Raw genomic sequence first — 26,734 nt, 5'->3', positions numbered from 1 at the left:
CCTTCATGAGCCATGGCAATAACCTTCCCGAGCGTTCCACTTCCGAGTGTAATTGAGCCATGCTCCGATTGTATTCGTGTTTACCCAGCGTTGCTTCAGCCTCTGCTTGCGCAGTCGCTAGAGTTGCTCCTCCATCACACTGCTAGTGGCTACCCCCACCTTTAAGGGACTCGGCTCCCATTCAATGGGGGAAACAGCTGTTATAAATCGGCTGTTACCACGCATTGCCGTTACAACGTGGCCGTTACCATGCATTTACCATTACCAAGCATTACCTTTACAACGAAGGGTCTTACAAAGCATATGCCTTTACCACGTATGCCTTTACAACAAATTTTGTTGTAAAGGCATGAATGGTAAAGGCATATGCATTTTAGATGTAAGTATTGGGTAAGTATATATATATATATATAAGTGAAATGTTTTTCTATAAAGGGTTTAGGGTGGGCATTTTTAGGGTGGGTATTGGTTACATCTTAAATGTAAGCATTAAGCATATATATATATATAGGTTTACTTAAAAAAAAGGTTACAGGAATGTTATAGTTAGGAAATAGAATTGTAAAAAACATAGGAATTCATTGAAAAAAACAAAGGTTACAGGGCCGTTATAGTTAGGAATTAGCATTTAAACAAACATGGAAATTCACTGAAAAAACCAAAGGTTACAGGGCGTTATAGTTAGGCTTCACTCGTACAAAACCATTGAAATTCAGCAGTTCTAGTTACCCGAGGTAACTATAAATTGTGCTCCGCAATCAGGGCCGGTCTGGGAACCACAACCGGCCCAGGCAAAGTGCTTGGCTGACCCATCCCGTCCCCACCCCACCCCCACCCATGCCCACTACGGCCGCAATGCACTTCTTATGCCCTCACATATTACATCACTCATGACATGGTCAGTGACATCACTGATGACATCTCAAATGACATCGCTGATAGCATCATCTACAGAACCACTAACACCCCTATACAACCTCTCATACACCCGCTCACATACCCACACAGCCACTCACATACTTATTCATAAAACCATACAAGTACTCACACAGCCACTTACTCCTCCATGGAGCCACTCACAAACCCAAACTCACTCACCCAGCCATGTACTCACAGCTACTCACATACAGACATATTCACCTATACAGCCATATCCTCTCAGCACAGCAACACACTCACCCATAAAAGCACTCACTCACTCAGTCACTCACTCGCACAACCACTTACATAACAATTCACACACCCACACTGGCACTCCCATATCTTCTCACTCGCCCATACTGACATTCACACAGACACTCACTCTCCAATAACACTCACACACCAACTCACTTAACCAAACACTCACTCACACAGCCACTCACTCGCCCATACAGCCACTTACACAGCCAGTCACACACTCATACAGCCATTCAGACACCCACTCACCTAGTTTACATCCAGGTATACAGCGTCAACTTTCGTAACTTTTTAGTGTCAAGGATGGTGTGCAACAATTTCTTAGATTGTTCCAAATGTTTGCACAGGGTAAATTTCAGGTGCTGCAAGGCACCCATCGTGGTTTCAGCGGGCATTGGGGTGGCTCCGTGGTGTGGAGCGCCGCGATCTGCAATTTGGCAGTCCTGGTTTTTCCTGACACGGTGCAATGAAAGCAAAAAGTAGGAGGTAGGTCATGCCAGGTTCACACAGTCTGTGGTAATGTGGGTTTCTAAGAACACTGGGCATGTGCGGTTAGTACTGAGGAAGTCGTGCCCACGATGCGGCCCACAGTGAGGCCCACTTGAGAAGGTAGATGTGTCCGCCCGTTCAATCCGGTGCGGTGGGCAACCCAACTGGAACCCCGGGCCCTCCCGTACAACAGGTCATCCCAGGTCAGGCATAACGGAGGAGAGCATCACTGCTGGGCAGCAAAAAGGTGGGAACGTACCTATGAAGTGTGCGTAGAAGAAAGGCGCACTGCGTTACAGAGGGAACTGTGACAATGAGAGTCTGTGATGCAGCCAGTGTTGTGCTTCCAGTCACATGCCCAGTGCCACGAATGATTTCCGATGTGGCTCGCTAACTTCAGGCAGGAGATGGTGTGATATAGTTAGCGGTGATGCTCCAAGATGCGCCAGCTACTCATGGCAACGTGCGTGGGTGGCACATGCTGTAAAGCCAGGGCACTGCAGTTCACGGCTGTTCACAGTCCAAGGCACCCTTTGGGTCCTGCAGGAGCAGTTGTGATTACACTGGCTAGTTGGCAACGTGAGAATGCCCTGGGATGGTAGAATAGCAGTGTCAGTAGGCTAAGAACAGGTTATATCCAGAATCAGCAGCTAGGTGTGTGCCTTATAAGCTGGCTCGGTACTCAGCATGCAGTGTTCACGCCCAGGGGGAGCTCGCAGCAGTAGGGTACCCAAGAGATGCAAGCCACAGTATGCTGATGTGTGGGGGGAAGCAATAACAGCGGGAAGCAATAACGCATCCCCAGCAAGTACCTGCACTTCCAGTAATTTGCGGGCAACCATGGGCAGGCCGCAGCGTCCGCAAAATGACCCGTTGAAGGCACACACTCTTGCTGGTGGCACCTGGTACGCGCGACCTCCAGTCTCAATTTAGGCCAGCGTAGCACAACAGGGCATAAGGGCGGTCCTGGTGTGCTGCGGGCTCAGTGCCGCAGCTCCAGTGGTGGATTTGTCTCCTGGGGGCTGTGTGCCTTTTTCAGGCTCCTCGAGCCCGTGACGGCAGTCTCCGTCCCAGACCGTGGGTGCGGAATCCTAGGAAATGGCAGCCAAGCTGAGTCAGCCCCCGCACACCCGCAATGGGAGTGCACCACAGTGGGATGGCAGAGGATGTGCACCAAGGGCCCTGCTCTGTAGCAGCACGTAGGGAGGCTCAAGTTCGCCCTGCGGCACTCTCACCCCGTTGAGAAGATCGGGCAAGTCGGTTCCTGGCCGGAGTGTGCTCTAGTAGGTCGGATGCTGCAAATGTCATAGGAATAATGGATGGGTCTGGCACAGAGCTTGTTCAAGCAGAGTCCAATGCGGCCGCCATGTTAGCCACACCCCAGGGACCTTAACATAGTTGTTTAGTGACATACTTGCTGAACCAAACTATTGCCTTGGCCAATTTAAAGTCTCATAACCAACGAGGGGACCTTAAATTAGATGATAGATAGCCAGAATAGTAAAGGCAAAGTAGATGCTGGCCTGCAGCAGTTTGGATCCAAAGTACCCAGCTTAACCTACGGGTATAGACCCAACTACACGTCACTCTGGTAATAGTGATTGAAAAAGACTAGAACTTTAACACCAGAACCTCCGGTATAAGGCCAGGCTTCTAATGCATTCTCCTTCCGACAGATTTGTTATTTGAACCCATGGCAGGCCACTAGAGTAGGTCTGATGTATGAGGAGAGGGTCCCTTAACAAGTCAGTCAGAAGCTGTGAATCCAACAGTAAGAATATTACCCAAGGTAGGTAACTGGAGCTTGACACTGGGCGTCACACCACTTGTACTTTCTCAAGCGTACAACAATAGTATGTTATTATCTACCTGAGCATACACTCATGTTTTGTGCACATGACATCAAGTGCATACATAGCAAAACTGGCAATTTCGCACTCTGTTATACACCAAGAACTTCTTGTGTATCAGGACTGGGTTTTTTGCAGCCTGTCCTCATCGTCACAAAAGCATCATGTACATCGAACATAGAAACTGGAATGTCATAGTGGGTTTTGCCAAACACACTCACTCCCTCACAAGTGCAGCCTACACTCGCCCCACACAAGGAACCTATTGCACACATCATTGTCATCACACATAGGAAAATGCACACTGCCTTGCCAATAAATGCACGTGTGTTGGCATAACAGTGTGGATTGCAATGAAGCTAGCATAGCACAGAGCCTCACACCCTTCAGCTATTTCCAGTCCCCTCCCAGCTTAGAGGGCGACAGTGCATCCCTGGGCCAGGGCATATTATGCATTGGCAGGAGCAGAAATGGCAAAAGAACGTAAGTCAACCTCACATAGGCATCCATTCTGGAGTATCTGTTGTAGTATGGACTACATGTGCCACTGAGCACAATAAACATGTGCCATCCAAACAAAACAGCAAGGCCCTACACGTGTGCGGCTTGTTCAGGCAAAGGAGACAGAAACACAAGAACCATAGGCAGATTTGAAACAATGCTCCTGTCCCAGGCAAACCATGCTAAATACAATTACCTTACCACCACTGACTTTGTACTCAACCACGTTCGAGTGTATTTATCTCATGCCGTAGTTAATTAAAACCATACATATAAAGTAAAAAAAAAACACAAAATGACGATACACATTCTGGTTAATTCAATTCCTGAACGGATTAAAACACTACAAACCGACTGATAAAAAAAGTGGATACTCAAATAATAAGTGCTAATGTTAACAAATGGATAGTGGTAAAGTGCAGAGTGCAGTTTTGACCAACAGGTATTGGCGGGCACCGATTCAGTTCCTGACGTACCTGTCCAACTATAACGGGGAGCTAATATTAGACCCTAAGGCAAATTTCCCAACCCTTTGAAAGTTTAACGTGGTTTAACATGAGATGCCACCCTTAGCTTCCTTCTCACAGGACCCCATAAATTTCACAAGTCGCATGGCAAGAGGTAGTTGCAAAGCTAATTTTGCCACCGGTGACAGATTTGCGGACCCCTCAGATAGTTCAACATGGTTTGGCAAAAGACGCTGCCCTTTAGTCAGGGCTTTGAGTGGGCCGGGTCTCACCGGGGCAGAGCACCGGCAGGTTTTTAAAGGGGGTCTCGAAACAGGTCTCTATCCAGGCCAGCTCCAGGAATTTTTATTTGGGTGGGCCAAGGGTGCATTTGGGTGGGCCACTGCGAGCTCGATTTGTTGCATATATGTCTAGGCAGGCCTGCTTCAGGGCCCTCCTTTATCTCTTCTTAGTCTTACAAGGCCTAGTAAAACGCACTCTTTTCCAAATCTCTTTCTAAATATTATCACTCTCAAAAAGTTTTTTTTCCATGAAATGTTCCTTTGATGTTCCTTTGATGGGAAGAGGAGGTTTCTGAGGTGGGAGTATCAGGCAAGTGACACTTCTCGGGCTCCCTTTCTGCGAGCCTTCAGGGAGAATCCATCTTCATTACTACCTCCACCTGACCCCGGACTCTGCAACGCACTCCCTTACAGACTTGATTATCCACTACTCCTCTCCAGTGCACCTTATCTCACAGCTGACCTTGGGCCCCAGCCCCATATCAGGCACCATCGGGCTCCACTTTAATTTTTCCCGGTAAAAACATTAGTAAAATCACCTTCAAACTTAAAACATTGAATATAGCAGTAAATATAATTAGTAAGTACTTTAAAGTATGTTCCACAGTAGCCCTAAAGACCCGACTGCTAATTAAATAAACAAAAACAGAAAGGCCATGACAGGGCTGGCTTCAGCGCTGATGCAAAAGTCTGTTTGGTCGCAGCATCAATAACCTCTTTCTCCGTAAATACCTTTACTACCACCTTCCAACAGTGCCCCTCATCCCTTCATGCCCCCCCCTATTGACCTCCTCCTCGGATTCCCTCACTGCCACACGCCACAAGTGCCCCTCATCTCCCCATAGCCCATCCCCCTTATGACCTCCTCCTCGGATTTCCTCACTGCCACCCTCCACCAGTGCCCTTTATATCTCTGTAGCCCCTCCCCCTCGTGACCTTCTCCTCAGACTCCCTCACTACCACCCTCCACCAGTGCCCCTCATCTCTCCCTAGCTACCCCTCCACCCCATGACCTCTTCCTCAGATTCCCTCACTGCCACCCTCCAACAGTGCCCTCATCGCTCCATAGCCCCTCCCACTACCTCCTCCTCGGATTCCCTCACTGCCACCCTACAACAGTGCCCCTCATCTTTATGTAGCACCTCTCTCATATACATTTCATTTGTTGTATAGCGCTACTCATATCAGTGTAGTGTGTGTCAGTACGTTACACCACGCACACATTATACAGAGACAATGCATCATACAAGTATGTAAATCAGTCTACAGGGAATGTCACATAAGCCAATGAGGATTACAAGGTGTATGAATCACATGTCATCCATACTGGTGTGCAGTATATTTTAAGAGGGTTTGGTCTGGGGAAATACTACCTTAGGATTTAAATAGTATTTCATGGGGTCAGCTTTACTGATAAAAATGTATATCTGCCCAAACATACTCTTTTTTAGCAACATTAGAATAATGAAAGACTGGGGAAGTTCTAACTATATCACAAAACAAAAAAAGTGAAGTTCTAACTATATCATTCATGTTTGTATGCAGCTCTTTGATGACAGTTCATTGGTCACTGTCCTATGTTTGGATTGTAACTTCTGAACTGCAAGTAACACAAGGATCTCTGTGACAAAGGCAGTAACCCTCTGAGCTTCCACATAAAATACAGTTCATCTGCATTTAAAAATTACTAACAGACAAATGATTGCTCTCCAGCTGGATCATTAATCACCAGCTTTATCTGGGCAGTATGTATTGTCTTCTTGTTGTCCTGCATCGGCCATGATAATGATAAAAACTGTTTAAATGAAGCACACACGAAGTATGTGTCCTACTGGGCCTGTGCAAGTTTTAAAAAGAAAAAAATGTTGCAACACATTCTCTTACCTACTCCATACCTACTCCATTAGTCCAACTTTGTGTCACAGCCTGATGTGATAAGCTGCTGCAGGGGTCAGGAAAGGTGAACAGGAATAAACAAACTTATTTTCTCCTGCGCTGGATAGAAAAAGAAATATCCACACAGCAAAACAGTAGGCAAAGGTTACCATTGTCAAAGAAAGGATTTGTCGCCTTTCGCCATGTGGAGATGAAGGGGTGAAAAAATAAACAAAGCCTCGTTAACATGTAAATGGTCTTTTAAAGACCTGTGAAGTACTCGGGTGCGGCTGCGATAATCTCTAAAACTGTCTGTGTGCGCCCAGGAAGCTGTCTCGGCTCGGGCTGACACACTCGGCGGGGGGAGCGCGTTGCGCGCCTGCCTTCAAGCCCTCACTGCGAGGGCCAAGGCTCCTACTTGGGTGGGCCAGGCTCATGTTTGGGTGGGCCTGGCCCACCCGGCCCACCCGGCCCACCCGCTAGAACCGGGCCTGTCTCTATCGGGCTCTGTTTTGTGCCCTGGCACTGGAGGTCTGTGTTTTTATCCAGACTGCAGTGACAGCAGGCACAGGGATGTGCGCGTGCTCACACTGCTCACTTCTCACTCGTGCAGAAGTGACGACATGACGTCATGCCAGGTGAGTGTTCTAGGGGAAGGGAAGTCCTTTAAAGAAAGTAATTTTTTCTCCGGATTTCCCTTCTCTTTTTGAAACTCGGGAGCAGCTGTGGTGTCACCAGGGCTTTAAGTGGAATCTTTTCCAATATTATATGCAAGCCATAGTTGCTGCTTATTTAGGTTATGCAACTAACAACCATTTACAAAGCCTTATTGTAGGTATGATGTTACTTGTATCATATAACTGGATGCAATGACAGAAACAGCAAAATACAAGTCGGACGGCACACTGTGCTAAGCACAGATTTTTAGTTTGTGTTTTAAGCCACGCCCTTAATTACATTGGCCACGCCCCTTTGAGAGGACCCCCCCCCATTTCTTTCATCCCACTTAAAGCCTTGCCTTTAGTTCCTATCTACTTTACAATCACGCGTCGCTTGGTAACAAGTCATTTCTGTTTGCCTTCAAGAACAGTCTCAACTAATTAAAAGGGGGATTTAAAAGGACCCACCCCTCCTTTAATAACACCGGGCATATGCAGACCGTATGAATAACAGACTCCCTGTAGTGGTTGCACAACCTACAGTTAGTGGCGGGTGTTTCACTTCCTTCCAGTGTGAGCTGGCCTCCAAGCCCATCCTGCAGGCGCGCAACACCCATTGGGCTCACCGGGCTTCAGCCCCCCCCCCCCCGTCGTGTGAGACAGCCCGGCTGAGACAGCCTCGCGGGCTGGCGTCCGTCTAATTGCAGCCGCACCAGAGTACTTCACGGGTCTTTAAAAGACCAATTACTCGTTAATGAGGCTTTTCTTGTGTTTCCACCCCTTCTTACAGCCATTCTGCCTATGGCTGGAAGACTTAGCCCCCCCCCCCCGAAATCTTTTTCAGCCCCCCCCCGAAATTTGGCTCTAGTTGCCCGCCTGCCATACTGCATCAGTTTGTGTTTCATACTCTTAGAAAAAGAGAGACTCCGAGTTGGTTGGGGTCCATACTTTGCGTAGTTATTTAGGATCAGCCAGGCGCGCATGCTACGCCAGTTGCTATTTATCTTCCGACCATGATTGTCGTCGAATGGTTTTTGATCCCAATCTTTTGAAGATGGAGAAGGAAACTGAAGCAGTCCGTAGTTTCCCTATTTAAAGCTTCTGGCAGCGAGGTGTTGAGAACAGTTCGTTCAGCTACTTTGGAGCTCTGGTTTGAAATTTCCATCCATAACGGATGCTCAAGTTAGTTTTCCTTTGCTGCTCTTTATGAGTTTAACGAGTACGTAAAGTACTTTTATTTTAGCTTCTGTGTAAAGCATGCAGCAAAAAATGGGTGCACTATTGCATTGCAACACATCCATCTCAAGGTAAAGCCTCCTTATAGTGATCCAGGCAGGCCATTGTATCACAGGAAAATAGAATTAACAGCATCTTGGTTTGAAACTTTAGACGCCAAACACTTAGAAGGCTACCATCTTGGATGAAATAAGGCAAGCCACTCTTTCACAAGAATGGCATCTTTTAGGCATGTGAAGAACCACTTTCTTTTTTGTCCTTTCTGTCCTATGTGCCGTCTTCCCAGGCTGGTGTTTCACATGGCCAACAGAATAGACCAACAGCCAGCCACAGAAGAGATGCCAGCACTGACGAATGCCACAAGAGAAGACTCACCTAGCACTGATCGCGAGGACCAGCTATATGCTTCCTCTTCAACGGACGCACCCCACCATGAGCACGCCGCTGTCGGCTGTGCATATGTAACACCACTGAACATCTACAAAAGAGGTGTCTGCTGCACTCAAGAACCAGCCTGTGATCCTTCTGTAGGAAGGATGTTTCTTCAGAGCAGAACAACAATTCATACAGGGTCCAGATGATTAGCAGCAAACACCCAGCAGAATGTCTGTGCTCAAGTTCACAGATTAACTCCTGAGGTATACATGTATTCTGAAAGGGTATCATCAGATAGCTGAGCAGAGACACTTGGATCACGCAGAGACACGCAGGACACTTGGATCACCTAGAGACACACATGCTACACAATGTCAAAAATTTTAGAACAGGGTATTCAAAAATTAGGAAGTAGTGGCGCTCTGCAGATAAACGTAGGTACAGTGAGCTTGAATATCTGTATGGTGCAAAACAGGGAGGGGAGACCCCTAAACCCCTCAAATTGTATAGGGCAAATAAATTTGACCTAAAACTAAGCAAAAGAACAGTCCTGTGCACACATACAATTCATTAAATCAAAAATTGACATGAGTAAGTACAATTCAACAAAGAAAACATCCATATATAAATTAGTAATTCCGTTTAATAAGCATATCCAGCCGACACGTGTTTCATCGTGGGACGTGTAAACCACGACTCTTCAGGGCTGAAGCTAGTGCCAAAATGACAGTAGATACCCTCCACCGGTGATAATTCCAACCCGGTAGGGGACGCAAAATTGTGAGCGAAGGGTCAGTCGATCTGTGCAAATAAGTATCGTCTCTTCAAAATTAAGCAACAAGGATCAAAGATGACTTCATGCCGCCAGTCACGTAAAATTCAGTTATACAAATAAAGTATCCTTAAAGAGTAATTCCAGCTCGTATGTGTCAGGTAACGTATTTGTTAGAACAAGTCTGAGCAAACAATTGTATGTGGAACGAAGTGTCAAAGCGTCCTGGCGGCATCTATTCCGTATTACTCGCATACGGAATAGATGCCGCCAGGACGCTTTGACACTTCGTTCCACATACAATTGTTTGCTCAGACTTGTTCTAACAAATACGTTACCTGACACATACGAGCTGGAATTACTCTTTAAGGATACTTTATTTGTATAACTGAATTTTACGTGACTGGCGGCATGAAGTCATCTTTGATCCTTGTTGCTTAATTTTGAAGAGACGATACTTATTTGCACAGATCGACTGACCCTTCGCTCACAATTTTGCGTCCCCTACCGGGTTGGAATTATCACCGGTGGAGGGTATCTACTGTCATTTTGGCACTAGCTTCAGCCCTGAAGAGTCGTGGTTTACACGTCCCACGATGAAACACGTGTCGGCTGGATATGCTTATTAAACGGAATTACTAATTTATACATGGATGTTTTCTTTGTTGAATTGTACTTACTCATGTCAATTTTTGATTTAATGAATTGTATGTGTGCACAGGACTGTTCTTTTACACATGCTACACAAGACTAGCCACCACAGAGTGTTTGAGAGACGATAAATTGATGGAAGCTTGATCAGGGTGTGTAGGGTTTGAATGAAAATAGTCTTCTTTGTTCTTTTAGCTTTTACTCCTAAAGTTACCAACGTGGAATTCCTTTAATGTCAACTGGAATTTAAATCGTGAGACCAAAGATCTGTTTTCTTTGTTTCATATTGTTGCAGTTTGTGTGACCCATTGTTTTTTTCTTGTTTATTGTAGTGGGAACCACATATTTCAAGGGCTTGCTGCAGGCATTGCTGTAAATGAGAATGGAAGAGGCCAAATAACAGGTAGGAGACAATTTGCATGATTTAGCTGTGTGATGACCAGTCATATTTGGGGGGGGGGGGGGTCTGTAACGGTTTCTTAATAAGGAACTGCTTTGTTCCATACACCCCTCTTCCCGCTCGCCCATTCATAATTTGTGAAAGAGACGAAAGAAGAGGGGTAGGCGGAAAGCATGAATGAGGAAATAAGAAAAATAAGTGAAAGATGGTTGGTGAGAAAAAGGAGGGAAGAATGGATGTTTAGATGGGAAGGAGAGAGAATGGGCAAGAAAGGATGAGAAGACAAGGGTGTAGAGGCATAGGCTGTGGAGGGAGATCCGAAGGGAAAGAGACGAGGCAGTGGATGAGCGGGAAAGATGATAAAATAAGTGTGGGGAGGAGGAATATTTGAAAACAGAGGAAGCAGTTGGGCCAGAAGGGAGAGGCCACCATGAGGGAGGAGAAACAGAGAAGCAGTGATGGAGAAGATAATAGGGTTATGAGAAAGGGCAATATAAGGCTTGTCGGTGAAGGGGATTTAAATCAGGAGGGCGTAAAGAAGAGAGAACCTACTGACAGAAAAGATTGTAAGAGAGGAAAGGTGTCAGAGAGCAGGCAGTGAGAGGAGATGGCTGAATGGGAGATTTGTGAGAGATGAGAAAGGAACTAAATCGCAGGGGAAAGAAGGATGAAGGCAGAGAATGAGGGCGCAAGAGAGTGGATGGAGAGTAGGGAAGAGTGGGTAGGGTCAGAGGAGAAAGGCTTGGAGAGAGGAGTGAAAGAGAGGAGTGGTGGGCTGGTGATAACCAAGAGAAAGTGAGAATAAGAAGGGGAGTGGGACAGGTGAAAAAGGCAAATTTAAGGGAGAAACAGAGGAAATTGGAGAAGAGGAAGGAAGAAGAGGCAGAGAGGAACTATTAGGAGAAGAGGTGAAGGAGCAAAAAGATGCAAGGTAGGGGTACAGAAAGGAGGTTTGATAGGAATGAAGGGAGGGTTATTGCCAGGCTGGGGGGAGAAAAGAAGGCACCTGGAGGTAGAGGAGTATGCGGGGTAGATGGCAAATCTAGATACGCAGGTGATTTGGGTGTAAATAGCAGGGAGAAGGAGTGGGGGGATGACGGGGAGAAAAGAGGGAGAGGGCCAAGAGAAGTGAAGGTTACGTAAGAAGTTGTAAAGGATGGAAAATTCGTGGCATGAAAGAGCAGAGGTGGGAAAGGAGAAAAAGAATGTGTCTGGTGAGAGTATTTTGGAAGGACGAGAATGGAGGGAAGGGATAGACTAGGGGCAATAAAAAGGTTTCGAAAGAGATAGATGGATATATGCGCAGCAGACATCGGCTGCCCTGTTGTTGGATGAGGCACGGCAGATCTGGCTGGCGACGCGCAGCCGAGTATATCAATGGGGGGACGAGTCCAGTAAAATGCTGCACCGTCTCTGTCAGGGTACCTTCCATGCCCAGGAACTACCGGGCATACGGGACTCGGCAGGGAGGCCCATTACAGATCCCTCGGCTTTAGCTGAGAGCTTTGCTGCCTACTTTGCAGACTTGTACGCCCCGCGGGAATGTTTACCGGGTGCCACCATAGATAAGTTTCTTGCGGACTTGCCTCCCATCGGGGTGTCGGATGAGGTGAGGGACCAGTTGGAGGCCCCCTTGACAGACGAAGAGCTGGGTGTGGCGTTGGGGGAGCTCAATTCGAGCAAGGCACCGGGACCCAATGGGTTTCCTAGCGAATTCTTCCGCCGATACAGTACGCCAGTGGCCCCGTATTATCGGGCAGTCGTGGGGGAGGCCAGGGAAAGGGGGGTGCTCCCGGCGGACTGGAGGCACGCGGAAGTGGAGTTTTTTTATAAGCCAGGTCGACCCCCGGATCAACATGCCTCCTATCGCCCCATTTCCCTATTAAATGTGGAGGCTAAAATATTGGCGAAAGCATTGGCAAATCGTCTTTTGCCACATATCACCACCTTGGTGCACCCAGACCAGGTGGGATTCATGCCCCAGCGGGCAACTAGACACAACATACGGAGAGCGCAGGTGGCAGTGGCAGTGGCAGCCTACTAGCTGATATGGATAGGGCATTCAATTCCCTCAGCTGGGTTTACCTATTCGCATTGCTATGTAGAATTAATCTGGGTCCTCGCTTTCTCTCATACATAACGCTCCTCTACACGGAGCTCACGGCGGCGGTGCGGGTGGCTGGGGCATCCTCTCTTACCTTCTCCTTGGGACGCGGTACAAGGAAGGGGTGCCCCTTGTCTCCGTATATCTTCGCTCTGGCTATGGAGCCATTGGCTAGGTGGATACGCATGGATGCGCAGGTCCGGGGATTTGAATGGGCCACGGGTCTGTCCGATCGGATTGCGCTATATGCAGACGATGTTCTACTTTTTCTTACGGATGTGAACAGGACGGGGCCGCGGCTTCTGCACATCATGCAAGTTTTTGGGGAAACGTCAGGCTTGTATATGAACCCTCGCAAGTCCACCTTGTGGGCGCTGGGAGAGCGCACAAGAGTGGGTGCGTGGGCTTCCTCAGTTCAGTCGGCGGTGGGGGGACTGAAGTACCTGGGGGTGTTCTTGACGGATGTGCCGGCGGTCTCCTGGGAGCGGAATGTGGCTCCGGTGTGGGAGCGCGTCCACTCAGACATTAAAATCTGGTCTCGTATGCCCTTGACTCTGTATGGGAGATCGGCCATATTTAAGATGGTGGCGCTCCCTCGGCTCCTCTATCAGCTACAGAACCACCCATACAGGATCCAGCCCGGTTGGTTTAGACAGGTGAACTCGGTGCTAGGGCAATTCTTGTGGGACGGGGGTAGAGTGCACGTGGCTATACGAACGTGCTTCCTGTCCACATACTGTGGAGGGCTGGCGACCTCGGACATCCTATCATATTACCAAGCTTCGCACCTTCTCGTTCTTAACGAATGGTGGTATGGGGAGAGGGGAGATCCGGCGTATGCGCTGGAACGGCAGCTTATGGGGCGCCACACGTTGCATACACTCCTATACTCGGCGTCGTTGAGAGGTGCGCTGCCACCGGTCACACAGGTAGTGTTTCAAATCTGGAGGCAAGCTTTGCGCCGTATGGGATGGTGGCAAACCCTGACTCAGGAGACCCCCCTGTGGCATAATGGGCGCCTACCCCATTTGGCGGCACTACTGGGCTTCAAGGGATGGGATGATATTGGTATCTCAACACTGGGTGATGTAACAAGAGGGACGACACTAAAATCTTTTCATGAGTTACAGAGGGAGTTCCATATGCCGCGAGAGCAATTTTTTAGATATCTCCAGCTCCGGCACGCCCTATCGCCCGACTTGGTGGGACTGGAGTCGCTTCCCGATTTTAGCCCACTGGAGGCGAAAGTCTTCATGGGGGATCTACCGGATAAAAAGATTTCCAGGATATATCAATCCCTGGTTACACACAGTTCCCCCACGCTGAGCAAACTTCGGGGGGATTGGGAGGCAGACGTAGGCGCCCTAGAGGAGGAGGACTGGAGGGAGGCGCTGGCTGCCCCGCGAGGTGCCGCAATAGCCATGAGGCTCCGGTTGGTTCAATTCAAGTACCTCCACAGGGTGTATTTCACGAGAACGCGGTTGTGGCGGGCGGGACTGATTGCATCCCCGGAGTGTTTGAGGTGTGGCAGGGAGGAGGGCACATTCTTCCACACTATATGGCAGTGCATATCTCTAGATAAGTTTTGGAAGGGAGTGCTGGCGTGCCTCTCGGAAGTGCTGGGGTGGGAGCTCCCCCGATCGCCGCGCCTGGCTATACTTCACGTCATGGAGGACATGGGGGTAACATATACAAACAACATCTTATGTTGTTGGGGTTCACCCTGGCCAAGCGGGATATTGCAAGGGAGTGGAAGGCGTCACGAGCCCCTTCCATGACAGGATGGAAGAACGGTTTGGATTTTTGTATGGGGCTAGAGCAGCCCGTCTTTGTGGCCAGGGGGTGCCCACGCAAGCATTATAAGATTTGGAAACGGTGGGCAGATTATCGGGGAATTTGGCTGGAGCCCCCGGTAGAGAGGGAGATCAACCCATAGGGGTAGCTGTACATGGGAGTCAGTGGCCATGGGGGGGCAACGCGGGCGTGCGAACGATGCAAGGGGAGAGCGTGATGGATGGAAGTGGGAGGGCAGGACTAGGTGGAGGAAGTACAATCACAGGGTGTTGGGGGGAGGGGGGATTCGAGAAGGGTAGTTGAGGGTTTTTGAATATACAATTGTCTGTTGCCAGTATGTACATGTATGAAGGATATGGCAGATGTCTCTGGATTACAGGGCTCTGCATGGTGATGGCTAAATTGACACAATAAAATTTGTTTTAAAAAAAGAAAAGAAAGCGATAGATGGAGAAAGAGAGAGACTGATGGTAGACCGAGGGAGAAGAGGTGAAAATTAGGGAGGCAAAAGAGGAGGTAGAAAGAAGATCGAATGGCACGATCATATGATGTCACATCCGTGGTGAAATTTGACAGATCGTAAACAGCACAGATGGGTTATGGTTGGGTAGCTGACCATAATCAGCCCATTTAAGTATTCGTAAGGGTTGAATACTTTCCAAGATGGCTGGCCAAATTGTCATGGGCACTTAGAGTGCCACCACTCCCCCCCCCCCCCCCCCCCACCTGCGCTGCCCCGCGAAACTGCCTCAACAGCGAAAAATAAAATTATAATAACCTCTGGTTAATATAATTTTGTTTAACCTTTTTTACAGTGCGGAAAGGCAGTGGGGCGACGCTCCTACACCATAGCGGAGGTGCCACCCCTGCCACCACTTGAACTGAAGGTTTTTGTGGGAATTTCTGTATGTTTCTCTAAGAAATGTTTCTATGTTATTGTAGTAGAGAACCATAATGTCCCTTTAGCAATGTATGTGCTGTAAATAAACCTTTAAATGGATGTTTTTAAAATCTACTTTGTTGCTATGATATTTTGTTACGAATAGCGAAGTCCCATAGTTCCTGGGGTTGCAGGGTATGGTGCTTCATAATAATAAAAAATATATATATATATATTTCCTTGTGAGTGAAAAACGATTTTGTATGCAAATGCAGAAAACTAGACAGATCCAGGGGGTTGTCACTCTTGCAGACAATCACCAGCAGTAAGCCTGGCACAGGAAGAATGGAACTGGAAATCCCTGACTGGCTTGCACTTATTTCTATGTGTACTCCTGTGGATGTTTGTGAATTCCTGAATTCCTCGAAATATATTTCCTACTTTTCCAAATCTCTTGCCTATTGCACCACTGAATGTTGATATTGGCCATCACCTGTTAGTTTGGAAGGTGAACTGCAGAATCTCGACACTAAAACCTGGGTCTTGAGTGGAGAAGATAAGCGGCACAGATTGCCATAAACACTGAGGTTATTTTTCATTACCATTTTCTTTTGTATGTTAATTTCTTGCCAGTTTTTGATTCGATGAAAGTTTTAAGATTAGGATACACCTCTTTCTCTCTTCCGCACACCAGAAAATGTCATCCGTGAAAATCAGTGGGGTGGCGCAGACATCCGACGAGGAGGAGACCCAGTCTTGAGAAGTAACCTCATTTGCTTCGGATACTCCGATGGGGTAGTGGTTGGTGAGCGAGGAAAAGGATTAATAGAAGGCAACACCATTTACGGTAATAAACAGAAAAAACATTCCAGCCATACTGTTCTTGAAATGTTATGCGATTTGGACTTAATGTGCTTTTAGTATAGCTGAACTCTGTAAACATCTGTATGCAGTATGCCGCTCGAAAGCTGACCATCAAGGGCCTGCTCAGATGACCACTGTGCCACATCAAGGTTCTGAATGTTTACTCCTCTTACATTCATCAATCTGTTCATTCACCCCCTCTATCACATGAACACAGGGCGAAGGAAACCTGTACAATACCTACTTAAAATTACAAAAAGGTGACACAACAAATGTACGCTGTAAACATTGAGAAGGTGGTGGTAGGAAAATGCCAGTGCAAGAGAGTTTGCTTGGTAAACTGTTCAATTTATGCCTAGTAAAACTATTTGTAGGCAGAGATATTTTAAGGCATTGGCAAAGTGGGCTCCCCCAGCCTTGGGGTGGAGGGGGGGGGCAATTAGAGGTAGTTCTGTTCTGCAGAGGGTCTTGCCCCAATAGCCTTCAATAATTTTTATACAGATTGTTTTAAATACCGTTTCCTTTAATTTATTTTTAATGTGGGTGACGTGTGAGGGTCTATTTCAGACATTTTGCATGGAAATGTGTTTGTTTTATGCAAAATCCATAAAACCCGTTTCTCTTAGATCAAAACGGGACCTCGCATATGAGAAAAGGGAGGGTGTCACAGAAATTATTTGCAGTAATATTAGTGAGCTGCTGCTGTGTTACCGCATTGAAAATACACCTCACTATCCCTGAATATTAGATGTAAACACATTTAGAATTTGGAGATTGTATGACATAATTTCGAAAGACAAAAATTCGACCTACAAAAATATCGCAACAAAAATATCGTGGTCAAGAATATCGACATCCTATCTACAACATGGTAAGTACAAAAATATCGATAATTTAATATCGATGTCAAAAATATCGTAATTCAAAAATATCGTTTTTTTTTTAGTTTAAAAATATATGTAAAATAAACAAAATAATACTTATAAATCAAAGAAACATAATTAAATATATTGTATAATATGTAAAATTTATAACAAATATATATAATTAAATGAAACTTTAATTAAACATATATATAATATATAATATATACACTTACTTAATAATTACTTTTAATAATAATTTCTGTAACATATAAATTATTAAATATTTATTTAAATTACCAATACATCTATACACATAAAACAATAACATTAATAAATATTAAATAATTACATATAGCAAATAATAATCATTAATTTTAATTTGAATTTTTTTTATTATTAATTATATATTACAATAGCTAAAATATTACAAAACATATTTAATATCAGACACAATAAAACTACTAGTCCAACTTCAACAAAAACAACAGTAAGGAAAATGTTGGATAGCGTAGGGGTAAAAATATCTATTCCAACTCCCGAGAGTGCAACAGTAGGGAAAACATTGGATAGCGTAAGAGTAAAAATTACTATTCCAACTCCAAAGAGTGCAACAGTAGGGAAAGCGTTGGATAGCGTAGGGGTAAAAATTACTATTCCAACTCCAGAGAGTGCAATAGTAGGGAAAGTGTTGGATAGCGTAATGGTAAAAATTACTATTCCCACTCCAGAGAGTGCAATAGTAGGGAAAGTGTTGGATAGCGTAAGGGTAAAAATTACTATTCCCACTCCAGACAGTGCAACAGTAGGGAAAACGTTGGATAGCGTAGGGGTACAAATAACTATTCCAACTCCAAAGAGTGCAACAGTAGGGAAAACGTTGGATAGCGTAGGGGTAAAAATTACTATTCCAACTCCAGAGAGTGCAATAGTAGGGAAACTGTTGGATAGCGTAAGCATAAAATTTACTATTCCCACTCCAGAGAGTGCAATAGTAGGGAAAGTGTTGGATAGCGTAAGGGTAAAATTTACTATTCCCACTCCAGAGAGTGCAACAGTATAGAAAACGTTGGATAGCGTAGGGGTAAAAATAACTATTCCAACTCCAAAGAGTGCAACAGTAGGGAAAACATTGGATAGCGTAGGGGTAAAAATTACTATTCCAACTCCAGAGAGTGCAATAGTAGGGAAAGTGTTGGATAGCGTAAGGGTAAAAATTACTATTCCAACTCCAGAGAGTGCAATAGTAGGGAAAGTGTTGGATAGCGTAAGGGTAAAAATTACTATTCCAACTCCAGACAGTGCAACAGTAGGGAAAACGTTGGATAGCGTAGGGGTACAAATAACTATTCCAACTCCAAAGAGTGCAACAGTAGGGAAAACGTTGGATAGCGTAGGGGTAAAAATTACTATTCCAACTCCAGAGAGTGCAATAGTAGGGAAAGTGTTGGATAGCGTAAGCATAAAATTTACTATTCCCACTCCAGAGAGTGCAATAGTAGGGAAAGTGTTGGATAGCGTAAGGGTAAAATTTACTATTCCCACTCCAGAGAGTGCAACAGTATAGAAAACGTTGGATAGCGTAGGGGTAAAAATAACTATTCCAACTCCAAAGAGTGCAACAGTAGGGAAAACATTGGATAGCGTAGGGGTAAAAATTACTATTCCAACTCCAGAGAGTGCAATAGTAGGGAAAGTGTTGGATAGCGTAAGGGTAAAATTTACTATTCCCACTCCAGAGAATGCAATAGTAGGGAAAGTGTTGGATAGCGTAAGGGTAAAAATTACTATTCCAACTCCAGAGAGTGCAATAGTAGGGAAAGTGTTGGATAGCGTAAGGGTAAAATGCACTATTCCCACTCCAGACAGTGCAACAGTAGAGAAAAGGTTGGATAGCGTAGGGGTAAAAATTACTATTCCCACTCCAGATAGTAAAACAGTTGGGAAACCACTAGATAGCATAGTGATTCTATTAACATGATAACCAATTCAATAATTTCTTATAAAAAAATTGCATGTTAACAATGTTTTTAAAAAAAAAATATTATTAAATACCAATTATGTAAAATAAATATTTAAATAAATAAATTTAAATTACATCCCACACTATTCCCCCTTTAACACACAACACACTACACATAAAAATTCACATAATTAATTTAATTATCAATTAATCACTTAATAAAATTAAATCACCAATTAATTACTAATTAACAATTAATTAACTATAACAATAAAGAAATATTATTAATAAACTAATTATAATTTATATAATTAACCAAATAATAAAGTAATTTTACAATTAATAATTAATTAAAAATTAATTATTCTATTAATCAAATTAATTACCAATTATTAATTGATTACCAATTAATTAATCATAAATACCAATGAAACAATACATATTAATTCATTAATTATAATTACATTACTTCCCACCCTATTCCCCTATAAACCCACAACCCACTACACATAAAAATTCACATAATTAATTTAATTATCAATTAATCACTTAACCCCTTCAGCGCTGGGCGAATTCCGCCGCGGTGCTGAAGGGTTCGTGCGCGGGCGGGCCGATGACGGAACGGTTCCGTCATGAGGACAGCTCAACCGTGGCTCATGACGGAACCGTTCCGTCATGAGCATGGAAGGGGTTAATAAAATTAAATCACCAATTAATTACTAATTAACAATTAAGTAATTAACAATAACAATAAATAAATATTAATAATAAACTAATTATTATGTATATAATTAACCAATTAATAAAATAATTGTACAATTAATAATTAATTAACAATTAATTAATCAATTAATTACCAATTATTAATTAATTACCAATTAATTATTCATAAATACCAATTAAACAATACATATTAATTCATTAATTATAATTAAATTACTTCCCACCCTATTCCCCTATAAACCCACAACCCGCTCTGATACTAAAACGCTAAATTAAATGTAAAATAATTATAAATCTCTAAACATTTATTTTTAAATGTATTAAAATACATTACAATAATCTTTAACATACAAATAAAATACATATTAAATGACATTACACTAAATAAATATCGATATTATTGACATCGAAATTTTTACTTACGATATTACTTACATCGATATTAATTACTTCGATATTATTAACTTCGATATTACTTACCTTGGGATCGATATTCTGTCCATCGATATTCTTGACTTCGATATTCTGTACCTACGATATTAAAAACACGATATTATTGTAGGTCGAAATTTAAAACTCGATATTTTGGCTAAACACCGAATTTGGACATATGTGCCTGTACACTGTTAGTGAGTGACCTGGCCAAAGAGGACATGAAAGACCTGAAATTGGATGATAAATTCAAAGCTGTCCTGAAAAGGAGCCAGTAAAATTATATTTTTCCAGGGCACCAACAATCCTTTAGATGTCCCTGTTTGTGGGCCATCATCAAACACACCTTGAATGAAAAGCGGATCTGTAGACCATGACACCAGGTTTTTAACATCTCTTCCCCAGAAGCAGTCTTTCACGAGTGATGGAGCAAGGTTTCGTTTTGAAAAAAAAACTTGCTCGTATGCAATCCTCTTGACTAACCTGTAATACTATAACCAACATGTTTGTGAGTACTAACGTTGCACCACATTTTACATATTGTATCTAGGGGAAGTTTTTCTATGTATTTTACTAACCAGTAACCCGAGTGTCCTTAAAATGGCCACCAAAAAACGCGGGAACTCTTCTGCGCATGCGTCTACTGCAACTACGTAGTATGACGTCTCTGTCGCTTGGTGGGAAATCTTTGCAGCTGCGCAATAGCTTTTAATATGGCTGCTCGAAATCCTCGCATTAACGCACATGCCAAGCTGAAACTAACCTGTGCAAGTTTTACTAAGCTATTAATGCAAAAGATATATTAAGTAAATGGGGTTAGAGTAGAAGTAAGAGGTATACAGTGAATTCATTTAATTTCGTATTCTAACATGTTTTTCTCTGACTTTATTAATAGCTCGTATTTGGGCCTTGGAGGGTGCCCGACGTCCCTATCCCTTTGCGACAACTACGCATGCGTGTTGCATCCTTGTCCTGAGACCAGTGATGTCATTGAATGGCTGCCAAAACATGTGCCCAGCAAGGACATGGGAACCTCAACTCTTGAACCTACGAAAGGAAGAAGCTGAAACATTGTACTACAGATTTATTGATCCACATATGAAATGCTTGTGGGAATAAAGCTTGTGGGTATTAAAATTAAGGGGCGGGGAATTAGACAATAGAACTAAAGAAGGTTATTGCACTTAGTATGGTGTGATGTCCTCACTCCACTGCCTGGCCCAATCAAATTAAGGGGTGTACATAGAATTTAAACATTTGGGGGTGGATCATACATTCGAATTGGTATAACAGAAGTAAGTTTTAGTTAGTTAGACACACTAGACACTTCCACAGGAGATGCTGATGCTATATGCTGAGATGCTGCCTGATTTTGCTGTAATCTGACTGAAGAATCCAACACTAGGGACGAATCGTGGCATAACCGAGGAGGCATATCTAGGAAGGGTTCCGGACGAGCCCGAGCCGGAGAGAGTAGCACCAGAGACGGGTGTTACGCTGGTGTTGCACTAGCAGAGGTCACCTTCCCGGTCCTGAACCTGTTCTGAATCCTTGATACTCTGATGTCTAGGTCCTCACACCATTCTAGGTACATACAGTTCTGTGGGGTTATGCTCCATATTTGCTCTCTGTTCTTTCTCTCCTCAGGTACTGTCATCACAAGAATGTATTTAATGTTACTCGATTATAAGCTAACTGTACTATTTTTTCTGATGGAGAATTTTGGTGTATCTACGTGTATTCTGATTTGACTCACAAAATTATTAATTCAGATAAATCTTTAAAACTCCTACAGTGTCTGTGGTTCTTAAAATAAAGGTTAAATGTGTTATTATTTCCTTCCTATTCTAATCTACAACTAGATCTATCGACAAAGTACATTTACATAAGGAGACATGGAATGGTAATGATACTGGTGTAACAGGTCTCTAAGGTAAATCAAAATTGATGACCAGCGTATATTTGCTAGATCATTGAATGTATGAATGTATATGGGCCCAAAGTGAGAGTTGTGTGTATGTGTGTGTATAGAGCTGGTAAACTCCGCTGCATCACGAGTCTTGTACTACTGCTTGGAACTCCATACTTCTAAGCACTGAACTGGAATCCACCCTCCTTACCACCAGGAAACCCAAAAACCTGTACTGTTCGCCTTTTCCTAAACTAATGTATGCAATGAATCATTTCATACACTGCCTTCAGTGATGATTTTGCATTTCGTTCATATGCAGGTTTTTTTTTACCCTAAGGGTTCGATATTGAGTCTTGTTTCCTTGTCACTGTGCTATTTTTTTAAATTATATTGTAAAACACCCTCATTCCTATTGGGTGTAGAGAAACAGGGCTGCTCCCTAAACCAGAGGTGATTCTGGGCAAATAATTCTATCACAAAGATTGATTCGTCTGGAAACCAGTTCGGTTAAACAACACCCAAATTGGTGTTAATGTCGTGCAACGCTCAAAAACCTTTGGTATTGGGAGCTAATTGTCACTTTAAGGAGCATGAGTGTATTTTATACTGTTAAATGACCCATGCCAATGGTGGTAGATTTTAATAAGTCAATTGTTTATTGTAAGTATGGCTTTTGGTTTAAAAAAAAAATTTTGTGTTCTTGATTTGTTCACCCCCTACTAAATGAAGGATTTCCAAAGAGAGCCGCCTTTACCTCAGTGCAAGAGTGTGAGAGCGGCAAACCTCACAGCTTACTCATATGTATCCATTTCAATCACTATGCACTTTTGGACTGCAAAGCAAATGATCAACAATATAGATTAGCAAAAGATTTAACGAATGAGATATAGCATCACACAAAAGCTATCACATTCATCGCACCCTTCTTTCTCATTATCGTTGGCTAAGAAATATGTGCATTGCTTTCCTGTATGATTGCAATTTGCTTCGGTCCTTACCATTTTCTATTTGTCACATCATCCAAAGCAGGCATTTGCTGGAAATGTTGCTTCTGATGGATACGTCTAACCGCAGATTACTCACTTTGTGAATTTCCCCAGGTATCCGACTGGATCCAGAAAAACTCAAAAGCAGTGCTTCTGAGTTAAAGGTGATTACACTGCTGCACAGTCATGCACAGACTCTGTGCCATCTTTTTAGCTCAGACTCTGACCAGAGCCAGCCTTATAGAAATGACAGTGGTGGGGATTGAGACGAGTTTGCCTCATGCTATGATGATGACAGCTTGTACATGGACCTCCTGCATGCTAGTGGACTTGACACCTCACACAATACTGGGTTGGTTTCCCTCCTGTGCCAGTAAGAGAGGACAGCACATCTTGTTCCATAGTGATCAGAAGGGCTGCTGTGGTCCTTGGCCTCCATCTTCCCACTATGGGGGTAAAGATAAATGTTTTGTCAGAGATTCTACACCATGGCCAGGCACCAACTAAACCTAATCTTTCCTTCAATACAGTCCTCACTGATTCACTACTGGGCACTTGAGCTAAACCATGTTCTGGCCCCCCAATCAACCAACACATCACCTCCACCACAGACCTGTTTCAGGAGACAAGGACCTCTTAAAAGGCATCAAACCTCTGAAAGTCTGGTGTTTCCAGTGTCCATCTATAGGGTGAACTCCAATGCCTTTCAAACACTTCCCTTCACAAGGCGTCAAAAGGGATAGATGCATTTGGCCAGGGTATGTTCTCCTCAGCCACCCTTGCCTTGAGGTCGATTCACACAAGCTAATTACTAGGTTGCTAAGCCCTCTATGGGACATAGGGTGATGTCTTACCTGCGGTTCCTTTTCGGGGATATGCCAGGGACTTGAAGTATTGAGAACACCTGGGTCCACTGCCTGCTCAGCAGGCTTTCCAGTCCTTTCGAGGTCAGAGCATATACCTAAAAAGGTCATCCACAATGAACAACGACCTGGACACCAGAGGCAGCGCTTGTCTCAGTCTTACGCACCTCTGGTCACAATCTCCAAGCCCTTTTAGCGTTCCCCTACTGGCATACAGCCATCTGGTAGGAGGCTAGATCAGTCACTTCCTGCAGGGGTGGCAACACATTACATCCAACAAATATGTCCTCCAGTTTGTACATAAGGGCTAAGCCCTGCCATTCCTTTTCAACCTACTACACCTCCCACCTACATCAAACCACTTCTCAGAGGACCTTAAGTCGATTTGATGCCAGGAAATGGAGGCCAAAGCAGCCATAGCAAGGGTGCAAGCCTCAGAAGTAGCACCTGGGTGGTATTCCTGCTTCTTCCTCGTGTCAAAGGACAGATGCCTCCTTCCTATTCAAGATCTTCGTCCTCTCAATGCTTTCCTGTGCAAGGACACATTCTAAATGCTCACCCTTGCCCAGGTTCTTTCTGCCCTGGATTCTGGATAGCTAAATCCTTATTTTCACAGCCTCGTGCTGCAGGCCCACAAATGCTACCTGCAATTCATGGTAGGCCACAGCCACTTTCAGTTTGTCGAGCTCCCTTTCGCCCTCACCATTGCCCCTCAGGTGTTCACAAAGGGGATGGCTGTGGTTACTGCCCATCTGCGAAGGTCAGGGGTACCAGTCTTCCCCTACTTCCACGACTGGCTGCTGAAGGCATTCACCACAGTTAGTCACAGACCACCTGCAGACAACTGAGAACCTCTTGACGTCATTGGGGTTGTCAATCTACCGAAGTCACATCTGATTCCTTTACAGAAGCACCTTTTCATCAGAGCCATCCAGGATGCAATATGTTTTGAGCCTTTCTTCCAGGCCAACAAGTCCAGGGCATTCGGGTTATGATCCTGATATTTCAACCTCTGTCCTGGGTCTCCATGAGAATGGCCCTGAGGCTTCTGAGCCTACTAGCCTCCTGCATGCTGCTCGCTGACCATGCCACATGGCACATGCCAGCTTTGCAGTGGGACCTGAAGTCTCAGTGAGCCCAGCACCAAGGGAACCTGTCAGATTGCATCCATGTGTCGGAGGACACTGCAAAAGACCTGCAGTGGTGGCTGTTCGACCACCGTTGGACATGCAGCAGATCCCTCTCCCTGCACCATCAAGATTTGACAGTAGTGACGGATGGGTCGCTACTAGGTTGGGTGCTCATCTTAGAGAGGTGGTGATCAGAGGACTCTAGTCTCTAAAGTAAAATTCCCTCTACATGAGTTTGCTGGAGTTGTGGGTATTCATTTGACATTGAATTCCTTCCTGCCCGCCATCAAGGGATTGCTGGTGCAGGTTTTCACAGCCATCACCACAGCCAATGGTGGGTCCTGTGCCAAAAGGCTCTATGCCTCTGGAGCTGGCTGAATCGTCAAGGGTTTTCCCTGGTGGTACACCACCTGGCAGAGTTCTGTAAACGCCAGGGTTGATAAACTCATCCAGCGCCGCCTAGCAGAATATGAATGGCGGTTACACCTGGAGGTGACAAAGGGCATGTACAGACAGTGGGGAGAATCCCGGCTCATTCTCTTTGTCAATGCTGAGAATGCGCAGTGTGAAGTTTCCAAGAGACGCCTTCCATCTAGAGTGCAGCACAGGACTGTATGCCTGCCCCCTGCTACATCTTCTGCCATGAGTTCTGATGAAGATCAGGAACAACCTTGCCAAAGTCATTCTAGTGGCTCCATACTGGGCCAAGAGAGTGTGGTACCTGGAAGTTCTGCTCATTAGCATCCTTCCTCTGATTAGGCTGCCACTTCGGGAGGACCTTCTGTCAGAGAAGCAAGTAGGTTCTGCACCTTCATGCTTGCAGATTGAGCAGTGACAGTTGATTCGCTTTGATCTTCCTCTTGTGGTTGTTGATGTTGATGTTTGTAATTTTGACTTCCTTAAATATTGGCGAGTTTGTGGCTTGGTGCAGTTCCCGTCAGTTGGACCCATTTCAGGCAAAAATGTCAGGTGTGTTGTTGTTTGCTTTGTTTCTGTCCCAGCAAGATCTTGCTCTAGTCACAGTTAAAGCTTACTTGTTGGTCCTTTTTATGTTTGCTGGATCAACTATCACCAGTTGCAATGTGTTTCCTAAAAGGTTTGCAGCATATGTTCACATCCAAACCTTTTGTGATCCAACAGTTGGACTTAAATCTTCTTCTCACTTTTCTAATGTGTACCCCTTTTGAACCAATGCACAGTTGTCCATTGTTCCTACCCACTCTTAAAAATGGCCTTCCTGGTTACGATAACATTCATACTCCAGGCGATTGAACTTCAGACCCATTTGGTCCAGCCTCCATGTGTGACCTTTTTCCAGACAAGCTGGTGTTAAGGACTCAGCTGCATTCTTACAGAGGGGGTTACCGCTTTTTCATATTGGACAAACCATCACCCTCCCAACCTTCTTTGCTTCACGTCATCTCTCAAAAGAGAATGAGAGACTCCATAGTTTGGACCCCAAGAGAGTATTCCGTTTTTTAAAAG

At 44.6% G+C, this 26,734-nt stretch overlaps 1 protein-coding gene across 1 annotated transcript in view; it reads left to right on the top strand.

Moving 5' to 3' along the window:
- The window catches only part of FBXO10 (F-box protein 10), a 555,020-nt gene that overhangs the window by 369,840 nt on the left and 158,446 nt on the right, over nucleotides 1-26,734 (top strand). The window contains exons 6-7 of the mRNA XM_085636503.1: nucleotides 10,668-10,738; nucleotides 16,208-16,360. Of these exons, the coding sequence (XP_085492629.1) occupies nucleotides 10,668-10,738; nucleotides 16,208-16,360 (224 nt within the window). The remainder of the gene's footprint in view (nucleotides 1-10,667; nucleotides 10,739-16,207; nucleotides 16,361-26,734) is intronic.

The sequence above is a fragment of the Triturus cristatus genome, chromosome 2_1 (genome assembly GCF_964204655.1).
Source record: "Triturus cristatus chromosome 2_1, aTriCri1.1, whole genome shotgun sequence".
NCBI lineage: Eukaryota > Metazoa > Chordata > Amphibia > Caudata > Salamandridae > Triturus > Triturus cristatus.
This window is presented reverse-complemented; position numbering and strand designations above follow the sequence as displayed.